Source organism: Protopterus annectens, chromosome 12.part0 (genome assembly GCF_019279795.1).
Source record: "Protopterus annectens isolate FY-2018-M chromosome 12.part0, PAN1.0, whole genome shotgun sequence".
In the NCBI taxonomy this organism is placed as follows: Eukaryota; Metazoa; Chordata; order Ceratodontiformes; family Protopteridae; genus Protopterus; species Protopterus annectens.
Genome location: NC_056746.1, coordinates 1,152,412,807 through 1,152,438,097, shown reverse-complemented (window position 1 = coordinate 1,152,438,097; position 25,291 = coordinate 1,152,412,807). Strand labels below are relative to the sequence as shown.

Here is a 25,291-nt window from a genome sequence, read left to right as displayed (position 1 = left end):
TCTAGAATGTGTGCTAGGTTTGCAAGCGTGACATCTGTTCCCTTTGATGCACTCCAAATGAGGAATTTCTTCCATTTGGCTGAGTATGTTTTCCTTGTGGAGGGTCTGCGAGCCTCCAGGATAATGTCCTTGACCCTCTGAGATAAAACAGGTTGATTTTGTTTTATGCAATTTTCCAGGCAGTTAGCTGCAGCGTTTTCAAGTTTGGATGTAGGGTCTTGTAGTTGTTCTGTGTTAGAAGTAAAGGCCATAGAGGTAGAGGCCATGGGTCCGTCCGAGACATGCTTCTCAGTAGCGGGTACCAATGCTGCCTTGGCCAGTCTGGAGCTATCAGAATTACCTTTGGCTGTTCCTCCCTGATCTTCAGTAGAACTTTGTACATCAATGGGAGAGGTGGAAAGGCATAAAGTGTCAGTGCCTTCCAGCTGAAAGAAAGGGAATCCACTCTCCAGGCTAGTGGGTGGTATTCTCTTGAGCAGAATTTCTTCAGTTGGTGGTTGAGTGGGGAGGCGAACAGGTCTATCTCTGGCATTCCCCATTTCTTTGTTATGGTTTTGAAGATATCTGGATGCAGCATCCATTCGTGAGCATCCGTGGTAGTTCTGCTTAATTTGTCTGCTAGTGAATTCTCTTTTCCTGGTACGAATCTGGCCTGTAGTTGAATGTTGAGATTCAGGCCGAGATTCCACAGTTCCATTGCCATCCGGCATAGAGGGTAGGAATGTGTGCCTCCCTGTTTGTTGATGTACCACATGACTGTGGTATTGTCCGTCCTTATCAGCAGGTGCCCTTGCTTGAGGAATGATTTGAATGCCTGTATTGCTTGTTTCACTGCCAGCATCTCCTTTAGATTTATGTGTAGTTTCAGCTGGTCTTGGGACCATAGGCCTTGGATACACTTGTCTTCCATGTGTGCTCCCCAGCCTAGGTCTGGGGCGTCCGTGGTGATGGTCTGCCTTGGTTGTGGTTTGTGGAAAGGCAACCCTCTGTTGGTCTGGCAGGCCTGAGCCCACCACAGGAATTCTTTTTTCAGGCATGGAATGATTGGTATCATGGTCTCTAGACTGCGTTTGTGTTGAGACCATACATTTCTTAGGTACCATTGTAATTTTCTCACATGCAGTCTGGCATGTGGGATCAAGATTATGCAAGATGCCATGTAGCCCAGGGCCTGCAGGACTTTCCTTGCAGTAAGCTGAGTTTGTCTTGTCAATGCCGTGAAGTAGACTGGAAGTTGGTTTTGTTTTTCTTCTGTGAGAAAAGCCATCTGAGATATTGTGTCCAGTTTTGCACCCAAAAATGTTATCCTTTGGGATGGCACTAGTCTTGACTTCTGTATGTTGACTGTGTATCCCAATGCTTGCAGCAGTTGTATGACATAGGCCAAATCCTTTATTATTTTTGTCTTGTTGTCCGCTTGTATTAGGCAGTCATCCAGGTATGGATAGATTTGAATTCCCTGAAGCCTGCAATGTGCAATTACTGATGCCAGGCATTTCGTGAATACTCTGGGCACAGTAGATGAGCCAAAGGGCAATGCTGAGAATTGATAATGCTCTGATCCTGCAAGAAATCTGAGGTGTCTTCTGCAATCTGGTCGTATAGGGACGTGCAGGTATGCCTCCTTGAGATCTAGAGTCACCAGCCAAGACTCCTTGCCCAACATGGGAAGAAGTTGCTGTAGGGTCAGCATCTTGAATTTTGGTACAATGAGATATGTGTTCAGTGCGGACAAATCGAGAATAGGCCTCCATTGAGTTTCTTTTCTTGGTACAAGGAATAGTCTGGAGTAAAATCCTTGGCCTTGTTCCTTTGATGGTACCTTTTCTATTGCTCTCATCCGTAGTAAGTTGATGACTTGCTTTAGAGCCTCTGACTTCTGGCTTGGCGGAAGGTTTGGCATTCCTTTCTTTTTTGGTAAAGTGTGGAAGTGAAACCTGTAACCTTTGTCTATTGTTTGTAAAGTCCAATTGTCTCCTGTAATGCAATGCCAGTTTTTTGAAAATAAAGCTAATTTTCCGCCCAAGGGTGCTTCCAATTGTTCCCTGGTAGGCGGAATCAGAGCCAAGTCATTGTGTCTGTCCAGTGGAAGTGGTTGCAGTCGCAGCTGTAGAGGTACTCCTCTGGTTGTGAGGTTGCCACTAACAGCCCCTGTAGGCACCCCTTGATTGACCTCTGCCTCTTGGGCGTCTATTTCTGCCTCTTTGTGCTGTGGAGGTGTTTGGAAAGGACCAGTTCTTTGAAGGCCAATTTCTACTGAACCTCGGAGGTTGGACCTGTAAAAAATCCTTGACTGTTTGCACAGATTTTGCTTTTTCCTCCACTTTCTTTAGAACCTCCTGTGCAGGGGAGCCAAATAAACTTTGTTTTTCCATAGGAGCATCTAGTAGTTTAGACTTAACATGGTCTGGCAAGGATTGCTCTTTTAGCTAGGCATGCCTTCGAATCACCGCTCCAGTCATAGCTGATCTAAATGAAGCCTCCAGTGCATCATAGCCACATTTTAAAAAATGATTACTGACCTGCTGAGAATTGTGTACCAACTCCTGAAGGGACTTACGGTCTAAAGGTTCAGGAGAAGAAAGCTTTTTATTCGGCTGATCTAACAAAAATTCCTGGTACTGTATCATTTGAAATTGACAGTTTAAAGCCCTGGCAGAAAGAGTAGCAGATGTATAAACCTTTTTACCCCATCTCTCTAATGCTCGATTCTCTTTCAGAGGGGAGGGGGTTTTTGGCAGAGGCAGCTGCAACACCCTTAGGGCCCTGAGAAATGGTTTCTGGGTCTGCAGCGTGGGCCTTGTACAAGTGGAAATGAGAATCCGGGACCCTGTAATATCTGTCAGGTTTGGCAGGGGCCGGGGGAAGAGAATCAGGGGCTGAACAGGCATCATTCTATGCATCATCAACAACTGATAGTACAGGTGGTATGGCTAAAGGCCTATGCTGTGGTAAATGTAAAAAAGTCCTTAGCCTTTTTCTAGAATCAGAAAAATCCTGACCCTGCCATTGGAAATGTTCCCTCATTGAATGAAGAGTTTCCCCAAATGAAAATTCCTCTGGGGGAGAAGCAGAGGGAATGGAGTCTTCTGCATCGGAATCCTCATAAGGTGAGTATGGACCTTCCTGATGGTCAGGTAAATCTGATCCATCCGAGGAGTAGTCAGAGGAAACAGGTTCAGGGGGTTCAGTCCTAGGCCTTTTTTCAGGAGGGGGTTGAGAGGCCCTGTCTGGGTGAGGTTGGGATCCCCTGATTAAAGAAATGAGGTCCTCAGCAAGGCTGAGAATCTGAGAACTTGAGGCAAGTCTGTGAGGAGCTTTTGTAGGTAAGGCCTTGGACAGTTTAGCTGCTTTAGCCCTGGAGAAGGCCTTAATAGACATAGAAGCAGGGGGTCTAGCTGCCCCACGTGCAGGAGTAGAAATGTCCAACGGGATGGTGTCGGACAAATCTTGAGTGCCTGCTTCTTCGGTTGGAATTTCTGTAGCAGACTCAGCCGGGGCCTCTGAGGCCTCGGTTGTCGGAGGCATGCTAGCGGCCGAAGGGAGGACCGAGGACTCGGTTTCAGCCGAAACCGAGACACTCGCGGTAGGCCTAACCGTGGTTTCAGCCGAAACCGCGGGCCGCGAGTGTCGGTCCTTTTCCTTGCGCTTTTTAGCTAAATGTGTAGTCGGAGTCTCCGACGGCATTTTATATGCAAAGGCTGAACCAAAAAACTCTTCTGCAAACTCCGACCGACGTCTAAGTGTCCGTCGGTTGAAGGAGGCACAGGCTAAACAAGCTGATACGTCGTGGTCTGGGCCTAAGCAAGGAAGGCAATAAGAGTGGAAATCCTTATGAGGTATTTGTTTCCCACAAGTTAAACAATTATTTATTTTGTCTGACATCGTCTGAGGCAAGAAAAAGTCCCCAACGGGGTACTTAGCTTTTTTAGAAGTCTTCGGTAGCTGAAATCTCTGGATCTGACCGACCGGCACTTGCGAACAGCTTCTGCTTCGGGCACCGCGCGGCAAGAAAGACTGAGGAAAATGGCGTCGGCTGATGCCTTTATACCCCAGGAGCTATGACGTTGGGTGAAGTGCGACATCAGCCGAGGCCAGACCCAGACTTTGGAATCGAGCCGACCGAGGGCTGCCTGTGGCAGGACAACCCATATGTTATGACTGCAGATGCATCCTTGAAGGACATCCAAGACAAAGCCCAGGGATCAGCAAAATCTGATCACTGGAACAAACTAGCCAGAAAAGTTAGGAGAACAAGAATATTTTTTTTTTTTTCAAATTTTTTTCACAGATAGAACAGAAAACACAATAAATGCTTTGCTTTTCGATTAAATGCTATCAAAAGCTAGTACACTTGAGTGTATTAGCCTGTAGTTTAACTTTTAAGCAAACTTAAACTAAGATGTGTTCAGAATCGATAAATCCAGTATCGGGTGCCAGGCATTGTCTTTTCTGGGTACCAGGAACAGTCTTGAATAAAACCCTTGCCCCTTTTCCTGTTCTGGTACTGGTTGAATAGCCCCCATATCCATGAGGGACGTAACTTGTTTCTGTGCCTCTGCTTATTGATTTTGTGGCAGATCTGGCCAACCGTTTGGAATTGACAACGTATGGAAATCAAATCTGCACCCCTGGGATACTATGTTTAATACCCACTTGTCCTGGGTTACTAACTGCCAATTTTGAGCATTAAGTGCTAATTTTCCCCCTAAGGGGGCTGCCAAAAGATAAGTGCTTGGTGATGGCAGAGGGAAGTCATTGAGACTGTTTACTGTAGGGTTGTGCTTTGTTTCCTCCAGATTTGGAGGTAGAGTTACCCCATTGCTTTGACCTGTAAGAACCCTGTGATTGGTATCTAGAGCCTTTTGAGTGCCTGGATTTGCCTCATGAGGCTCTGTCGGACACAGGAAAGGACCAATTTTTTGTAGGCCAGTGTCTACTGAATCTGGGTGGCTGCATTTGTAAGAAATCTTTTACAGTTTGCATAGATTTAGCTTTGTCTTCCATTTTCTTTAAAACGTCTTCTGCCTTATTACCAAACAGTATCATGCTGTAAAGGTGCATCCAACAATTGGCTTCAACATGATCAGGCAGATTTTGCTCCTTGAGCCAGGCATGCATTCTAATCACAGATCCAGTAACTGCTGCCCTGTAAGAGGCCTCCAGGGAATCAAAACCACATTGCAAAGTATGCTTTCCAACCTGTTCCGCTGCATGCAATAATTCCTGTAATTCTTTATTTTCCACACATTCAGAAACCAACATCATTTTCTGTTTCAATAATTCCATAACATGCTGTTGATATTTAAGCATATGAAACTAGCAATTTAAGGCCCTAATTGCCAAGGTTGCAGACGTATACACCTTCTTTCTCCATCTATCCAGCGCCCTGGAATCTCTATCAGAGGGGGTAGGATTCTTGGCTGCAGAGGCCTTTACACCTTTGGGACCCTGTGAGATAGTTTCAGGGTCAGCAGCAGGATTTTTGAATAAAAATTGGTGGGAGTCAGGAACCCTGTAATATCTGTCTGGCTTACTAGGAGCCGGAGGAAGGGAATCAGGAGCAAAGCTTGATTCTGAAAACACATCAAGAATGTCTAATACAGGAGGTATAGCCAAAGGCCTATGCTGAGGAAGAAGAAGGAAATCTCTAAGCCTCTTTTTTGATTCCGAGAAATCCTGACTCTCCCAATGAAAATGTTCCCTTAAAGTATGCAAGGTTTCTCCAAAAGAATAATCTTCAGGAGGAGATGCAGATGGGATGGATTCTTCTGCATCTGAATCCTCATAGGGTGGTATAGAAAATTCCTGATCAGAAGAGGAATCAGAAGAAATAAAAACCTGATCTGAAGATTCATAATCAGTTTCTTGCCTAGGGGCTGTGAAAGCACCTCACTGAGTACCGGCAAACCAGCAACTGGCTTAGGAGAAGCTTCGTCGTCTGTTTTGGACCTCGACGGTCTGTCTCTGTCCTTTTCTGTGCGTTTTTTGTGAACTCCGGTAGTCTGACTGCTATCTGACGACATTTCAGGGTAATTAAATGTTTCCAAAATATTTTGAAGCAAAGATATACAGACGCTTAATAGTGCGTTGGTTAAATCTAGCACAAAACCGACAGCAAGGCACGTTATGATCAGGGCCTAGGCAAGGAATACAGTACAAATGAAAATCCTTATGAGGTATTTGCTTCCCACAAGTAATGCAATTATTAACTTTTACTGACATCGGTAAGGAGCAAGAAAAAGTTTCCCCAACGGGGTACTTAACTTTAATTGAGGACTTCGGTTCTGAAACTCGAATGCAAAAATTTCAGGAGTCAGCCAACCGGCACTTGCAAACTGCTTCTGCTTCGGGCACTGCGCGGCAAGAAAGACTGAAGAAAATGGCATCGGCTCCATGTTTTACACCCCTGACGACCTGACATCATGGAAGAGGAGACAGCAACCGATGCAGGACCCAAGACTTTGCTATTCAGGCCAACTGAGGGCAACCTGCCAGCAGATTATCGAAATGTAATGACTGCAACAGTGAAACACGAAGAACATCAAACTGAAACCACGTTGGATACGAGTGAGGAGTTTGTTTTTAAAACAGACTTTATCCCTGTGGAAAACTAGATAGGGTTCACCCACTATAGCAGCCTGCAATTCAAACACTTTTCTTGCAGAACTCAAAGCACATATGAGTAGTCTTCCAAGTCAAGAACATTAAAATCAGCTAGATGCGCAAGTTCAAAGGGTAGCCATCAATTTCTCCAGCACACAGCCGAGAGGGCCCCTGGCTACTGGTTAGACATCAACTAGAGTCGTTCCCCACATCTGGATCAATTTCTGGAAGACACACCAATCCACATGCAAAAAACCCTAGCTGTACACATCTTTTCATGGTAGTGAATGGGTAACAGCTGGAAAAATTCACCATACAGGAGATGGAAGTGTTACTGCAAGCCCTGCAAACATATGGTACGTCTATCCTTGAGAAGGATAAAGCAGGTATGGCAAGGACTGGTGTAGGACTTAAATGCAGTAGAGTGGGCAGAACAGGCTAACAGTAAGGATGTGTAACAGAGTCACTACTATGTCACTGCACACCAACACCAAGGCACAGGAAACTGAGAGAGGCAATACACAGACCACCAGCACAGAAAATTCTTATGGACTTGAAGGAATTCCTTGCATCCCTTTCTGAAAAAAAAGAGAGAATCTCCTTACACACTTTCAAACTTCATTGGTACTATTTCCTTTAATTCAATCCTTATACTTACTCATTTACAACTCCCCTTCGGATGCAACACCTAATGTGCTCCAAGTAATGGTTCCAATGGCAGGTTACAACAAAGCTGTCAAAACTGAACACTTCTTTCATTTTTTTAATGAACTTTTAGTATTTTAACCACGGTATTCTTATGAATTGGTATAACACCAGCTATCCTCTTAATAATCCAATTAAACACTCCAGAAATTGGAATCAAAAACTATTATTTTTCCCTTTGTATTTGGAGATTTGGTGACATTAATCTATTCATTTACTTAAGAATCAAGCTAATGCTGACCTGGAGAATCCAAGCTGTGAGACTAAAATTTCAGGTGTTTCACAGAACTGGTTGAGAGGAAGGGCAGACCAACACTGGGGGAGAGGAAAGCAGCAGCTGGACACACACAACTATTATCCCTTGAATGAAGGGTGGTGACAGAGGAACAGTCTGGGAGAGTGGAGAAAACATTAGGCTCGCTGTGTCACCAGAGAGGTAACCTTCGGAATCATGTCAATCATTACTGGTGAAAGTGCTTTTAACAAGCATTTTAGCTGAAACGGCATTCAGTTAAACCACCACTGACACACCAACATGCTCCTTAGCCTTCACAAGAATGCAGAGAAGTGAGCAGTTACAAGGGAAGGTCAATGAAGGCTACCACAATTACAAGGTTTGCTCATTCCCCTCTCCAAGGAGATGAGGTTACACCACTCAAATGGCCCTTACGGTCAAGGACACTTGCAACAGCAAAAAGCACCCTTCATGGCTGCCTGAATGATGATCCCCCACTCCCACCCCTGGACAACTTTCAACTCCGACACAGGTAAAATCCCTGGAAACAGAGGAACAAATGGCACGGTCTGATGGACAGAAGGCTTGACAGCAGATATGGGAGGAAAAGAACTCAGAAGAAAGAAAAATGTTCTGTTAAAGCCAACACTAAAATTTCACCATGTATTTATACCACTCGGCTACTTCCTCTTTTAAGGCCAGGAGACCAACTGTGTCTCCACTATGTCAACAGAGCTTCCCTGCCAACCAGTCCAGGCCTCCAGCTTGCCCATTTGAAAACTCAGTACAATCAGTCTCTTCTTCTGGAACTGAAATGACCCACAAATTTTCCTTGGGCTAAATTCTCTCAGTCAATCAACTTAAAATTAGGTATTGCCAATTTCATGTGCATACCAAAAAAATCTGTCCCCCACCACCTTCTTCTTCGTTCAGACTGCCAAGATGGCTTTTGTATGGTCAAAGTATATCATCATCACTTGTAATTTGTCCATATATACCTCCAGTTTGCCTCTGACTTACTGAATTACAGCCAGAATTGTCTCGACACCTGTACTGCCCCCACTAAAGCTATGTTACAGCTTCCATCATTTGCTAATATCTTTTCACATACCATGCAGTCAGCTGACTCTCGGGATTTTGTCAGTTGAAGACCACACACAAGATTTTTCTATCTTTTTAGCAACACAAACCAAGGGAGGCATTATTAGAAAAACACACTTACTTCTTTGAACAAAGGCCGACATTTAGAGTAAATTTATTATGGTTATTTATGGTAGTTACAAAAAACTACCACTCACTTTTGAAATACTTTAGCATATTTGAATAAGAAACAACTCAATCAGCAGCAACATTTTAAGCCTCTGCAGGCCTCATAAAACACAAACTACTTTACCACAACAAACTTAAAATCAGTTCTGCTGAGTTTCTTTTGCACACTACTGAAAGTTTTTTTTTCCTTCTGAAGGCAGAACTGGGTAGATAAAATATACTAGGAATTCTAAGATTGATCAACTCAGGATGGTTAAGGTTTCACTCACTGAGCTCAAGATTCAGAATTTGTTTTAATATATAAAATATACTTCACGGCTATAGCATTAAGTATCAGACATATTCAAGTTCATAAACTACATAACTGTTTACAAATAGCAGCTCCTGCATTCAATTTACAGTAGACATCCTGGAGAGTGAGCACACCCAGTCTCAAGATAGATGGGGAGAACATTTTCAACTGAAAACATGCAAACGTTTATTTATTAATGAGGTAAAACCACTATACTCTAGTCATAAGCCTCTTTTCAGTGGTGACAAAGGAGCAATGGAGCAGTTTTTAGGAATGTCCAGGTTTAAGTCTTCATATTCTTCAGCTCCAAAAAGTCTGGAAGAGTATCCCTGCTCTTTATATAGGATACGATGGGTCTGCTCTGACAGCTCCCTTTGCATACTTATCCCCCTTCTCTGTCACTCACTTTTAATGGGGCAAGACACCAGCAAGGATAGTAATAGTGGGGAGTAGAAAGCACCAAGCAACCCTGACCCACCTGTCAATTTTTCACAAAATCTAGTTAGGGAAGTCTTCAGGAGCAACGTCATCCACTCCAGGAATGACTGAGGCCTCTTAAGCAAGTGTCAGTTATCTCTTCCTGTGGGTGGGGGATCTTGTAACTGACCTGGTTGTGAATGATCCATGTTGATCTGCAGTGCACATTGCTGGAACCACACCAGACACTGGCTCCTTCTGCATCATGTTACAGGTATGCTATGGAAAATGAAGCTCTACCCAGATACAAGGGGTTTGCCTTACTCTTTCATATCCTTCTTCAGACCCTCTCCTTTTAAGTGACTTAAACTAAGGAATCCAAGAATTCTGCCTTGGTGCCCTTCATAATACCGGTTAGTCTGAGCCAGAAGTTTCAGCGGAGAGCTGCGCCAGATCCTGCTGCTCTTCCGCGGACCATACAGCCAGTCATGTTTGAAGATGCTGTGGCCTGGGCTTTTTAAAGGGATCATCCAATAGCTCCTTCAACACATGAAGCATTTCTCTGGTTAAGTCCCATTAAAATTAGGCCACATGTGTAGGGTAATTCAATGCTCACAAGGAAAATGTGGTGAACATGAACATGCTTGTCCACTGCCACAGATTCCCTATTTGAGGGATGGGAAATCCTGTGTTGTGGCATGCCATGTCACCAACTGCTGGGATGGCAAAGACGACTGTAAGCGTTGGCAAAATGACATGCAGCGAATGAAAGCAGCACACAAACAAATGGTCAAAAACTGTAACAGTAAGCAGAAAGACAAGCCATCCACCAAGTACTCTATACACCACCTGTACAAATATATGGTGCAGTGCTGTTGCTGTTGCATGTCATTAAAGCAGAAAACTTGTCTACGTCTGACATCTGCAGGAGTAATGTACAGAAGTCCCCTCAACAATAATCCCTCTTTAAAAACTTCAAGTCGCTAGCCACCTTTCCTCTTGCAATCACAGCTCTACTGAACTGGTTTCCTCTCAAATTCTTAGAAAGGAATATGGATCCTACACACTTTCAACATCTTACCACACCAGCTATCTAAAAACTTAAAAATCAGACACTTTGACTCCTACAAATTCTCTAGTTTTAAACATCCCAGGAGGCACAGCCTCAACACAAAAAGGTAACCTTAAAGCAAAGCTTCATTAAAAGCTTCCATTCTTTACCAAACATCAACCAAGAACTTTATAGTCCTCCAGGTTTTGTCTATTCATAAAAACAGATTATAAACACACCTCTGCACCTCTCTCATTTTAACTAGCACCCATAAAAATGCTCTGATCATGTGCTCCTCATTTTTGTATTTAATTTTATTAAAGTTGACATACATTTTCAGCTGTCCTCTACTATACCCCATCGCCACACCTACCTCCTCAGATCTCAAGTCAAGAACACCTGCTTATGACAAAGAGTCAGCTAGGGTTGCCACCTGTCTCTCTTTCCAAAGGACAGTCCCCATTTGTGCAGCTGTGTCTTGCAAAAAAAAAAAAAAAGGCAAATGTCCTGAGATTTTAAGTAAAAAATATATTTCCCAAGTTCTCTTTATCAGCTGTATAAAAAATAATTTGTATCTGAAATGTCTAAATATTGTACAAGACAGCATAAACAGCTCAAATCCTACAAAAAACTTTTATTTTGGCAAAAAAAAAAAAATATATATATATATATATATATATATATATATACACACATATATATTACTCCATACTGGCTGTGCACATAGTTAAATCAGGAATGGTCTTCTTCTAGACACCAAAAGCAGTAAAATCCACATACAAGTTTACATCCAAACTGACATTAAAGCTCCTTGAATCCTCACATCACCTAACTTTCCAAAGCTCCAACTTCTTTAACTCCCAACTTTCAGTTCATCTACCTCAATCTCCATATCACTCTTACTGTACTGCTTCTTAGAGGAGACCTTTGCTAGGCCATTCTACTACAATTTTGTACTTTTCTCTACAACTTATTCTAATCTTCGCTTTCACAAATGTTAGTTTGTTGTTGCCTACTCTGTTCTCGCACCATGCTAATCCCTGTATTTAGGTTGCAGATATTCATGTTACTAGTACTGTAATCTCAATTTACGTACTACTACTGCTCCTAATTTATGTTTAATTAACTGCTACTGATTCATGTCACTGTTAATTCTCCCATTTCTCACATGGGTTGTGGCTGGAATGGGTCCTTTGTGATTAGTCCACTAACTGGTTAAAAAAAAAATAATAAAAAGAACTTAGCAAAGACCCAGCCCCCAAAATATGCAACGCTGACATTATTTATCAGATTTGAAAGATCAGCCACTCAAAACTGGTTAAAAAAAACAGCTGCACTCTCACTCACATCTCACACACATCTTACCTTATACCAAGCTCTTTCAGATGGGAATCTGTAAGATACAGAAATCCACGACCAGTGATTCGACTCTCTGAAATATACAATTGCCAAGAAAATTAACAGCATCCTTGCTTTGTCAGATCATGAAGAGAGACATGCAGTTAACTACCAGCTGCTTATACAGTTCTGTCAGACAGGTATCTGAGGCATGACAACCCATGGCCAGCAATTACATTACATGAGACTAGAATTAAAAAAGAATGCAAGGCACGCTTCAGCATTAATGTGGAGTGAAAAGACTCACGTGACTTTAATCAGCTCATTCTCAAATAAGAAGACTTTCTCAATTTCAGTTAGCTTTAAACAGCATGATAAAGTTTGGCATAATTACACAATAAAAACTCCCTAAAACTATAAACTTGGGGTTACAGTAACATCTAACCTGTTTCATACAAGATGGGAGTACATAGGCAGGTGTCATGTTAGGCAGATAGAGCCCTGACTACCAGCCAGATTCAAACAGCAGCCCTGGAAATGAAGGAGCCAACCAGGCTTGTGAAAAGAATAAGGCACAGATATTCTACTGAGTGAGGAGAGAGAGAGAGAAAGAGACACAGAGATCTCAAAGCATGTGTCATTATTAGTGAATACCTGGTGGACATGGAGACCGAAAGAGAAGCCATACAGGACTGCTGAGGGTCTACATTTAGCAGTGTGAAAGAGTAACATCCCGTACACTCTCACTGTTTGTCTTCCCCGTACAGTATTTGCTGAAGAATGCATGAGAGATACGGGGCTTACAGTAAAAATCCACTAACAGCTATCTAGATAACTATCATGTCATATCAGTTCTCACCACAGTGACAAACAAAGGGGCATAATCACAGTTGTTGACCACACACAGACACAGAGGCAGGGGGGTCATAAACAAATAAAGGAATCCATTACAGCTAACAAGATCTGCAAACATCATCACAGCTAACAGACTCAGCTATCATCATATCACAGAGGACAAATGTAAGTACAGAAATCTTCTTAAAAAACAAGATTCCATCCAGCAGATGGCATTCCTGGCAAAGCATTTACAGATGTCTACTGATGTCTTCAAAACATTTGTTTCTGCTCTACAAAGGTTACTCACTCACTACCGAAAATAAATATCAAAGAACCATCTTCCAGAACATTGGTCATAGCCTCCATCACATCTTTCCCACTACAAAATGAGAAACTTAAAAAAAGACATCCTTACTATTCAGTAATGGTGCAAAAAACTAAAAAACTCAAAAATGGGGCACAAGACAAAGTCCCTGGCTCAAACAATGATTTTCACCTGCTTCTGGCATGCTAACCAAGTAAATCAGATACATGCCCCCTCCCTCTTACCCAATCCCTTCGATGTAAGAGCCAAAAAAAAAAAAGTCTGCAATCCGGAGACTGGTGCTCCTAAAATGCAGAAGCCAACCTCTGCGCCCTCCTCAGCTAAGGCACAATTAAAAAAAAAAATTCAAGATCAGGCACCTGGTGATCTTGAAATGCAGGAAACAATCAGGTCCCTTTTTGTGCCTTCTTACCGAACCTCCTTCCTCTGATTTCAGCTGGGGAAAAAAAAAACGTACTTCTTTTAAACTGCAGTAAACTGCCTGCTACAAAATGTAGCAAGCAGTTGCTACAGTTTAGACCACACATGAAGCGCTACAGCACTCAGGTTTGAACACAAATGCAATACCTGCTTTTAAAAGCTGGTATACACTAAATGATCAGGATTAGCACTGTAACACTTTGCCCCATTCTAGCTGCACTACTGGACTTTAGCTATTTACTCAAATGGAAGATGAAAAATGGTCAAGTACAGAAACTGTATCAGTTACTGGGAAGCATAACTCACAACAAATGCTAAAAATACAAAAAGCACAGAGAAAAAATATGCACATGAGCTTGGATTGATCAAAAGGGCAACTTCCCCTTTACTCAAGTTGCACTGACCTTTGAGTGGATATTAAGTAAAAAGGGTGCAGGAGGAACATGCCCTGAAAGGAGTGCATCTCCCCATGTAAAAATTTCATGCAGTACTTGTTTCTTTTTTTATTTATTTAATGGAATTCAAACTTCTTTCTTTTAACTGTAGTATCATAAAATTACAGTTAACAGAGGCCTTGGATCAACAAAATTCATTCAGTTCCCATGGGGCATTGTATGTTTGAATTTCCTCACATGTACACATCTTCTGAATTTCTAATTTTTTTTACGATCATCAGATTTAAAGTACAGCTGTGTACACTTACCATAAATGTAGATGTTCAAGTGTATACACTGTTGCAGCCATTACATTTGGGTAATCTGCTGGCAGGTTGCCCTCAGTCAGCCTGAATTCCAAAGTCTTGGGTCCTGCGTCAGTTGCTTTCTTCTCTTCCATGAGGTCAGGTCGTCAGGGGTATAAAACATGCAGCCGACGCCATTTTCTTTCGTTTTTCTTGCCCCCGATGTCAGGTGCCCCCAAAAAGGTAGCAATATTATGTGTGTGTGTGTGTGTGTGTGTGTGTGTGTGTGTGTGTGTGTGTGTGTGTGTGTGTGTGTATATAAATACATGCATGAATATAAACTTTACTTTCATCTACAAGCAAATGCACCACATAGGTTGTAGAAGATAGTGAAGGACAGATAAACTTCAGAATGACAGGGGGATGGCAGACGGGTAACCTGGACTGCAACAGTGAATACACTCTCTATGTTCTTCGTGTTTCATTGTTGCAGTCATTACATTTGGGTAGAATCCCAAAGCTATGGTTGGGAGGCTAGAGCTAAACAGCATTAGGTGCGGCTATAAGGCCCTGCAGCACTGCAGTGGCAAAGCCTGCCCTGGACTTAGAGTAGAGGCAAATGGTAATGCTTTGTGAAGGTGTTAACAGAACTCCAAGTAGCAGCCTCTAGAATGTCTTTGGTTGGTACTCCTCTGAGAAAGGCTGCTGAAGTAGCTGCAGCTCTGGTAGAATGAGACCTAATGCCCTTGGACACAGGTTTACCATGGTGTAAGTAGCAGAAACGGATGCAGTGGCTTATCCACTTTGAAATGGTCTGCTTTGAAATAGCCATTCCTTCTGATCCTGCAGCATATGACACTAGTAATTGCTCAGTTTCTCTTAGAGCTTTAGTCCTGCTCAAGTAGAATCTTAGCTGTCTGTGTACGTCCAAGGAATGCAGAATTCTCTCCCCTTTGTTCTGCGGATTTGGATACAAAGTCGGCAGATGAATTGTCTGGTTAAGAGCCGCACTGGAAACTATCTTAGGCATAAAAGTAGGATTTGTCCTCGGAGACGCCCTGTCCGGGTAAAATATGATAAAAGGCTCTACAGCCATGAGGGCCTGTAGCTCTGAAACTCTTCTTGCTGAAGTGATTGCTAGTAGCAGAGCTGTCTTCCATGATAAGAACTTTATATCAGCGGTAGCAGCTGGTTCAAATGGAGGAAGGGTGAGCTTTTTCAACACATAATTGAGGTCCCGTGCAGGTAATGGTGATCTTCTAGGGGGCCTTAAATTTTTGGATCCTTTAAGATACTGCTGTAGTAAAGGATGAGAAAAGATTGGTGGCTCTGTGTTGTAATGAGCCAAAATGGCAGAGGCATGGATTTTGATTGATGAGAAAGATAGGCCTTTGTCAAGCATCTCAGTTAAGTATTGTAATATCTGAATAATATTTGGTTCTGCTATATCAGTTCCTTGTGCTTGGTTCCAAGCACAGAATCTCTTCCACTTGTCAGCATAAGATTTTCTAGTACTAGGCCTTCTGGCTTCCAAAATGACATCCATCACAGCTTTACTGAGCGGTGTTGTTTGTATGATTACATGATTAGCCATGCTGCCAGGTTTAGAGTCTGTAGTTGACTGTGCAGGATCTGATTGTTTTGCTGGGACAGTAGTTGTGGTCTTTGAGGCAAGGTCCAAGCTGGGTATTGAGACAAGTTCCTTAGGACTGGATACCAGTATTGGCAGTGCCAGTCCGGGGCAATTAATATAATCTTTGGCTTCTCTTGTCTTACTTTTGGGAGTACCTTGGGTAGAAGAGGCAGAGGGAGAAAGGCATAAGGATAGGGCGTCCACTTTCCATGCTTGTCTGTGATAAGTCCTTGTGCAGAATCTTTTCAACTGATAATTTTGAGGAGAGGCAAATAGATCTATGTCTGGGCTTCCCCATTTCTCTGTTATCATGCTGAAGACTTGCGGATTTAGCTTCCACTCGTGAGGATCCATAAGGTTTCTGCTTAAGTCGTCTGCCGGAGTGTTTTGTTTTCCTGGCAGGAATTGAGCTTGAAGATGTATTTGGTAGGTCAAGGCTGTGCACCACAGTGCCATGGCTAGTCTGTAAAGGGGGTATGAGTGTGTGCCCCCTTGCTTGTTTATATACCACATGACTGTGGTGTTGTCAATTATTGGTGCCAGGCACTTTGTAAAGACACTGGGCACAGTAGATAAGCCAAAGGGCACTACACAGAATTGGTAATGCATTAAGCCAGCCTTGAATCTGAGGTATCTTCTGCATGACTGTCTTAATGGGACATGCAGGTATGCCTCTTTTAGGTCTAATGTCACCAGCCAAGCATGCTGCAAAGTCAGCAAATGTCCATGTATGTGCTCAAAATTGATAAATCCAGTATTGGCCGCCAGGCCTTGTCCTTTCTGGGTACCAAGAACAGTCTTGAGTAATAACCTTGTCCTTTTTCCTGTTCTGGTACTGGTTGAATGGCCCCCATATCCATGAGGGACGTAACCTGTTTCTGTGCCACTGCCCATTGATTTTTGAGCAGATCTGGCCAACCGTTTGCCATTGGCAGAGTGTGGAAATGGAATCTGTATCCCTGTGATACTATGTTTAGTACCCACTTGTCCTGGGTTATTAACTGCCAATTTTGAGCAAAAAGTGCTAATTTTCCCCCTAAGGGTGCTGTCAAAAGATAAGTGCTTGGTGTAGGCAGAGGGAAGTCATTGGGGCTGTTTTCTGTAGGCTTGCGCTTTATCTCCCCCTGATTTGGAGGTAGATGCGCCCCATTGCTTTGACCTGTAGGAATCTTGCGCCTGGTATCTGGAACCTTTTGGGCATCTGGATTTGCCCCTTTGAGCTCTGACACAGGAAAGGACCAATTTTTTGTAGGCCAGTGTCTACTGAATCTTGGTGGCTGCACTTGTAAGAAGCCTTTAACAGTTTGCATAGACTTAGCTTTGTCTTCCATTTTCTTTAAAACCTCGTCTGCCTTAATACAAAACAGAGAATCATGCTGTAAAGGTACATCTAGCAATTTAGCTTTAACATGATCAGGCAAATTTTGTCCCTTTAACCAGGCGTAATCACAGATCCAGTAACTACGGCCCTGCAGGACGCCTCTAAGGAATCAAAACCACATTGCAAAGTATACTTTCCAACTTGTTCAGCTGCATGCAATAATTCCTGCAATTCCTTATTTTCTGCACATTATGAAATCAACATCATTTTCTGTTTCAGCAATCCCATACATGTTGTTGGTACTTAAGCATATGAAACTGACAGTTTAAGGCTATGACTGCCAAGGTTGCAGATGTATAGACCTTTTTCCCCATCTGTCTAGTGCCATTGAATCTCTGTCAGAAGGGGTAGGACTTTTTGCTGTTGAGGCCCTAACCCACTTTGGACCCTGTGAAATAGTTTCAGGATCAGCAGCAGGGTTTCTAAATAAAAATGTATGCGAGTCAGGGACCCTGTAATATCGGTCAGACTTACTGGGAGCCGGAGGTACGGAGTCAGGGTCAAACTGGAGTCAGGGTCAAACTTGACTCCGAAAACACATCATCCACAATGTCTAAAACAGGGGGAATGGCTACAGGGTTGTGCTGAGGGAGAAGGAAATCCCTGAGCCTCTTTTTTGATTCTGAGAAGTCTTGACTCTCCCAGTGAAAATGCTCCCTCAAAGTACGCAAGGTTTCTCCAAATGAATAATCCTCTGGAAGAGATGTAGATGGAATAGAATCCTCATAGGGAGGTATAGATAATTCCTGATCAGAAGAGGAATCAGAAGAAACAGAAACCTGACCTGAAGATTCATAATCAGTGTCTTGCCTAGGCCTTTTATCTGGAGGGGGATGGGTACCCCTGATCACGGTAATAAGGTCTTCAGCCATTTTGATCATCTGTTTTTTAGGCATAGAGGCCTGTGCACGTGGCTCATGCATCTTTTTTTAGTTTTAGAAGTTGCCTTTGTCTTTGGTTTTGCAGCTGTCGTCGGTTTGATATATAAATGTTGAGGTCTGAATACACCCTCAGAAGCCGATGCCTGCTCAGCGGCTACGGACCCATCCGAGGGAGCTACATCCATCAGTCCAATACCTTGAGTATCTTGCAGCATGCCGGACTCCACATGGGTGTCGGTAGAGGCCTGCAACTCGAAGTTAGCTGGTATCAGGGACTGCGAAAGCACCTCACAGAGTACCAGCGAACTGGTGACTGGCTTAGAAGCTTCGTCGTTGGTTTTGGATCTCGACTGCCTTTCTCTGTCCTTTTCTTTGCGTTTTTTTATGTACTCCGGTAGTCAGATTGTTATCCAACGACATTTCTGGGTAGTTAAATCTGTTTCCGAAATACTTTGATGCAAACATTTGCAGACGCTTAATAGTGCGTTGGTTAAATCTAGCACAAAACCGACAGCCAGGCACATTGTGATCTAGGCAAGGAATAAAATATAAATGGAAATCCTTATGAGGCATTTGCTTCCCACAAGAAATGCAATTAACTTTTTCTGACATCGGTAAAAAACAAGAAAAAGTTTCCCCAACGGGATACTTAGCTTTAGTGAAGAATTCAGTTCTGAAACAACTCGAATATTTCAGTAGTCGGCCGACCGGCACTTGCGAAATGCTTCTGCTTCAGGAACCGTGCGGCAAGAAAGACTAAAGAAAATGGCGTCGGCTGCATGTTTGATACCCCTGATGACCTGACGTCATGGAAGAGAAGACAGCAACCGATGCAGGACCCAAGACTTTGGAATTAAGGCTGACTGAGGGCAACCTGCCAGCAGACTACCCAAATGTAATGACTGCAACAGTGAAACACGAAGAACATCAGTCTACAGTCTATTCTGTTTCTGTTTCAAGAATGTAGACTAAGTCAGCTCCATGGCATAAAGCAACACAACACAGTCTTCATTGCAAGCAACAAGCGTTTGAATAGCAACTCTTAGCACCTGTATTAGTAGGTGAATGAGAAAAAATGGTTTGCACATTCTGAAGGGAGGCTGCTCTTGCTTACTACATTAGTAATAGGTACCAGGAGCACAAGGTGTTCCATCCCCTGGAGCTCCAGCATAGTTAGTCTGTGCTACCATGTGCAAGTACCAAAGTAGGCAGAGACATACTTCCCCTGAGTGGGCAGTTCAAATTACAGCCTGAAAGAGTTACCGGGCAGGGGGTGCTCCCCTGGAGACAGGACAGGCCATCTAGCAGGCTCAGTAAGCCAGTCTTCTCCTTACCACCTAACTCTCACCAAAGAGTGAATGAGCTCATCAGGACTCCCAGGATAAAATGAATGGGCCATAGGGTCCCGCTACCTTGGAATGAATGGAGTGACAGGGATTCCAGACTCCCGCTACCTTGGTGTGAAAAGCTTGATTGGTTACAGGTAGAGAAGCCATCAGGCTTGGTTGCTTGTGTGAGTTTGGGGTGGCTATATAGACTTTCAGTACACTAATCACTATTACAATTGTGTCCAACAATTTCAAGGATTTGGGAATAATAAATTACACATACATGATACAAAGCTTCTGTAAAATGAAACATCTCTGCCCACTCAATTTCACAGATGACCCAGTACTGAATACACTTGCATCTCATCCTTAAACTGTTACTATGCCATGCAATGCAACTGGCAGAACTTGGGACTGGTCGTTTAATATTTCAGTTGCTATTCCTGGTCTCTATAAGGCATACAATTTACTTCTGGTCCACACTTTACTACATCCTGGTAAGAGTCACGTATCTTTAAAACTCAGTTTGTCATCTTTAAAAATTGAAAGTCTTGGAAATATATTTCTTTCCTGAAAGATAAGACAAGACTGAATTTCTTTCCTAATCAATTATTTTTGCCCAGGCCAGCTATTTTGAAGTCAACATTGGTACATTTCTGGAATTCTTTAAAAACTTTTTTTTTTGTCATTTCTAATTACTGCATTTGGTATTATGTAAATAATTCCTACAACTTCTACTAGCAAATTTGTATGCCTCTCTTGTAAGTAAGATGCATTTGACATAACCTGCTGCACATAGTTCTGTAAGTAAACTAAGGTCTTTCGGCTTTTCACAGTTAGGGGTCGCCACAGGGGAACTCTGGTCCGCTGATGATTGGCAGTGGATTTTTATGGTGCTGATGTGCCAGCCCGACACTCAACCTTCAAAAAAGGCACACCCATTCACGCACACACCTACCTGCATGTCTTTAAACATCACTCAACAGCAGGGAGGACATGCAGACTCCACACAATATCCTCTGCTGTCTCAGAGGTGCTGTGTACAAAGGACATTCTGAATATGTTTTAAAAGGTATGTGTGTGCGCGTGTGCTTCCTTGCCACCTCATTTTCTTTAATCGCAATGTAAAGGGTTAAAATTAAATTGTACGTGTTCTACAAGGTTTGTGTATGCATGTCCTAAAAGGCTAGTATATGTGCTGCAACAGCATAAGCAAAAACACGGAAAAGTAAAGAATGCTAAGTTTCATTTGCTGAGCCAGAATCAGCATTCTTTCTAAATCATAAGGTAAAAAGAAACTTATTCCATACTACGCTAGAAATGCAGATAAGAAGTTGCAAACATATTTTTACTAAACTTGACATACTTCTATTAGATATTTAATAATGATCTGAAGAATGAACTATATTATGAACTGTATTAGTTAGCATTTTTCTATTGGATGCTAGCAGTGGTTGTTCTTTCGACTTTTCCCGGTCAGGGGTCGCCACAGCGGAACTCCGGTCCACTAATAATTGGCAGTAGATATTTACGGTGCCGAGGTGCCAGCTCAACGCCCAACCTTCAACGAAGGCATGCCCATTCTATGCATGTCTTTCAAACGCCACTCAACCGCGGAGAGGACATGCAGACTCCACACAGAAGGCGCTCCAGCCAAGAATCGAATGGGAGAACCTCTTGCTGTGAGGCAACAATGCTACCGCTGCACCTATAATTGTTAAAGTTTTCCTATAAAAGATCTATGAATTCTTTTGTGCAGTGAAACATGACTTCCTGAGTACCATCTAACGTGTGTGTTATTTCTTTTAATCAATATTTTAAATCTGCCAATGACTGAAGTTTGTTTTATTATGGTTAGAATCTTAACAGATGGTGCCTTAAAAAACTCAGATTTTTTTCAAACTGCCTGGAGCTGCTTCTACAGAAAATCACTTTACTGGGCCCTTTTGACAGTTTTCTGTCTAGTGCCTTTTCTGCAGCGTCAGTTCACAACTGTACCGGTCTTTGGAACTTTCAGTTCTGGCAAACTTTCAGGCTGTTACACGCAAGTGTAGCTTTTGTATGCACGTGGGTTAGTATACGAGTGGGATAATTTTCTTTAGAATGGGAGTGAATGTGAGTACTTTAAAAGAACCAGAGTAAGGTACTCCTTCCTGCAAGACATGTTTCAGAATTGTAACAAAGATAGGTGTCTTTACTTAGATAAATGGCATGAGCTCAATAAAAATCATGGTAAATTTTCCACCTGCAGATTGTTTTCATAAAAATATTTTGTTAAATTTACAAAAAAGACTTGAAGATAAAGATAGTAAAGCCTTGCCGGCTGCTAGTCAGCCTTTAATACATGGCAGGTAGAATCTAAAGATAGAGAAAAAGATTCTATAGTTCAGTTTCAAACAACACAGCTAAACTTAAAACGTAGCTACAAGCAGCTAATAAGACGGTTAAATTGCCTACAACATTCCAATTGTCAGGGACAGGGTGGTTATGGGCTCTATCCCCTTAGGGAACTACAGAAATTACAACCTGGCCACAACAAGTAGTCATGAGGAATTAAACCCGCACATAAGGCAGCTGTTTAATCTCAGCCTTACCACAGGATACGTGCCCAAGGAGTGGCGTACGGCAACTGTGGTCCCACTCCACAAAGGCGGTGCCTCTACGGACCCTGGTAATTACCGCCCCATAAGCTTAACAAGTCTAGTCTGCAAAGCTATGGAGAGGATCATAATGGAGCTCATAAACAAAGATATAGGGGACTTGCAGACATTGGACCCGACCCAGTTTGGCTTTGTCAAGGGAAGATCATGCCTTTTGAACTTACTTCTTGAAACAGTCACCAAGGCCATTGATGAGGAAAGGCAGTCCATACAGCCTACCTTGACCTTGCAAAGGCTTTCGACACAATACCCCACTCGGGTATTGTAGAAAAACTTACCAGCTTAAATGTAAACCCATATGTCACAAGATGGGTTGCAAACTGGCTTAAGGACAGAACCCACAGGGTTAGAGTTGCTGGTATGCCAGACTCCAAGCCGGTCACAAGTGGTGTCCCACAGGGTCCTTGGCTCCCTATTGTTGGCATCTACTTCTCAGAAGTACAGGCCAACATGGGAGGACTTTGGCTGACAAAGTTTGCAGACGACTGCAAACTGGGCGCCATAGTGGAAAGTGCATCGGACATGGATATCCTTCAGAAGGGACTCACGGAAACAGATAGCTGGTGCCACAGCCATGGCCTGAAGTTAAACACCAAAAAATGTATAGTCATACCGTTCGGGAAAAACAAGGTAACCCCAAGCTACCATATAGGTGGCAATCCACTAAGGACAGAAGAGGTTATCAGGGACCTGGGGACCCAGGTTGACAGTGGCCTTTCTTTTGACACTCACGTTGCTAAAGTGGTTAGAAAGACCTTCTACATTGCCTACCTGATCATGAAGGGATTCACATCCAGATCTAGTGAGGTCATTGTTCCCCTGTACTCTTCACTTATCAGACCAATGATAGAGTACAATGCCCCATTCGGGATGTATCTCACCCGACATCTGCAGCAATTGGAGAGACCCCAAAAGTTCCTCACCAAAAGGATAAAGGGACTCCAAAATCTGTCATATGCTGCCAGATTGAAGAAACTCCAGCTCTATTCAGTCGCATACCGTCTGCTCAGAGGTGACATGTGCCTGACATACAAGGCCATGTCCAACCCGGAATTAATGGACATGCTCTACCTCAAAAAATCCAAATCCACCAAAACCACTAGAGCAAGCGACTTAAACCTTAGCACGGACATAAATAGGACGTGCTGGAGGGATAGATTTATCACTCAGAGACTCCCTATGCTGTGGAATAAAATCCCGGTCCATGTGAGGCAGAGCACCTCGCTGGCTCTGTTCAAGACAAATCTTGACCTGTGGATGGGAGATCATAGGTTTACCCCGGGAATCATCTCTGTGTCACTGCTGGACAGAGGCACAACAAACTAATGGGCACAGTATTTTTTCATATAAGGGAAAAGCCACACAAAATTTGGGCTAGGCTTATAAATGCCTTAGGGCAGATAGCCTAGTATAAACCTATGAACCTATGATGAGGACTGCTTAGTTTTTCCCACCGCACCATGTCACCTTACAATGCACCACCATCTCCCCCTAACCAGCAAGACTCTGCTATCTCTACTTCCACCAAAGAGATTACTATTTCACCACCTTCTCAAGGAAGGCAACCTTCTGAGTAGTCCATCTCCACTAGCCAAACAATTTAACCTCCTCAGTTGCCTCCTTCCTCTAGTCAACCTAAAACTTATTCCGTTTCAGATCGTAACCAGTCTAAAATTACCTGAAATGTTTATTAGCTTTCTGAGGCGATGTACAAAGGGGGTATTATCTTCCCTTTCTAGACAACAAAAGCTATGTTCACGTAAGTTTGTTAATCAATTCCCAATAATTAAAGATGGGGATGATTATTTTGGTCCTGATAAATTCAATCCAGATAAAGAGCATTCTGATTAGTCCTCACTGAGAGAGGGAGACAGTGTAACTACTCCAACCGCCCACCTATATCCTCTGCGACAAGTCACAAACTCAGCAGAGATGAAGCAGCATCTTCCACTATAAATGTGGTCTGCCCCTTGGGCTGCTGTTGATTTCCGAACTATTTTGGACTCTCTCCCATCAATCAGAACAAATCCAACAAAATTTGCAAGAATCTTAAAAGGGCATGTTCAGCTGAAGAATCCTACTTTAGAGGACCTCAGAGCAGTGATGGACACATCCATTCTGCCTGACCTCTTTAAATGTATTTGTGATCATACTAATATACCAGACCCTACTCCTCAGCATATGGATGTAGTGGCTTTTCAGACCGTTAGGACTCTTACTACAGGCTGTTGCTGCAGTATGTCCACCGGTACCTAACTGGTCCTCGATAAACGCAGTCACACAAAGAGGGGACGAATCAACTGAATCTTATTCATGGGGCATAACAGATGCCCTTAAAGCCTTCTCAGGTTATACAGAACCTTCTAAAGGTCCTCAGCAAGTGGTTTATCAGCTACTTTTGTCAATGGTTTATTACCCCCATTCAAGACCAGCCAAAAAAGGTTTGTTTAAACTGGCCAAGTTTGGGGCTTCATGAAAAGTACAGTTTTGTACCTACCATAAATGTAGATGTTCGAGTGTTCACACTCCTGCAGTCATTACACTTGGGTTATCCTGCCGTCAGGTGGTCCCGCAGTCGGACAGAGTTCCAAAGTCTTGGTCCGGCATCGGTTGCTGTCGCTTCTTCCCTGACGTCAGTGCGCCAGGAGTATATAAGATGCATCTGACGCCATTTTCTTCAGTTTTTCTTGCCCCAGATGTCAGGTGCCCCCAAGGAGGTAGGTAATGCATATTGGTAATACAAAATATATGTATATAAAATAAAAACAATACCTTCAGTTACAAGCAAATACATCACAAAGGTTGTACAGGATAGAAAGGTATAGTTAAGTCCAGCTAGGACAGAGGGGATGGAGGGAGGGTAACCTGGTCTGCAGCAGTGTGAACACTCGAACATCTACATTTATGGTAGGTACAAAACTGTACTATGTTCATCATGTTACACTGCTGCAGTCATTACACTTGGGTAGAATCCCAAAGCTAAGGTTGGGTGGCTGGTCTATAAAGAGTTAGGATTAGCTATGAGGCCCTGCAGAAAGTACAGTTTTGTACTACCATAAATGTAGATGTCCGATAGGTATGCATCTGCAGTCATAACATATGGGTTGTCCTGCCTCAGGCAGCCGGCCAGATTCCAAAGTCTGGGTCTGGCCTCGGCTGATATCGCACTTTCCCCGATGTCAGAGCATCTGGGGTATAAAAGCATCAGCCGACGCCATTTTCCTCAGTTTTTCT

General features: G+C 43.0%; 1 protein-coding gene across 1 annotated transcript in view; it reads right to left on the bottom strand.

Moving 5' to 3' along the window:
* Positions 1 to 25,291, bottom strand: part of SAMHD1 (SAM and HD domain containing deoxynucleoside triphosphate triphosphohydrolase 1) — a gene marked incomplete in the record, with an annotated part of 1,343,678 nt that overhangs the window by 1,210,045 nt on the left and 108,342 nt on the right. Inside the window, 1 exon segment of the mRNA XM_044090179.1 lies at positions 11,941 to 12,007. Coding sequence (XP_043946114.1) covers positions 11,941 to 12,007 — 67 coding nt within the window.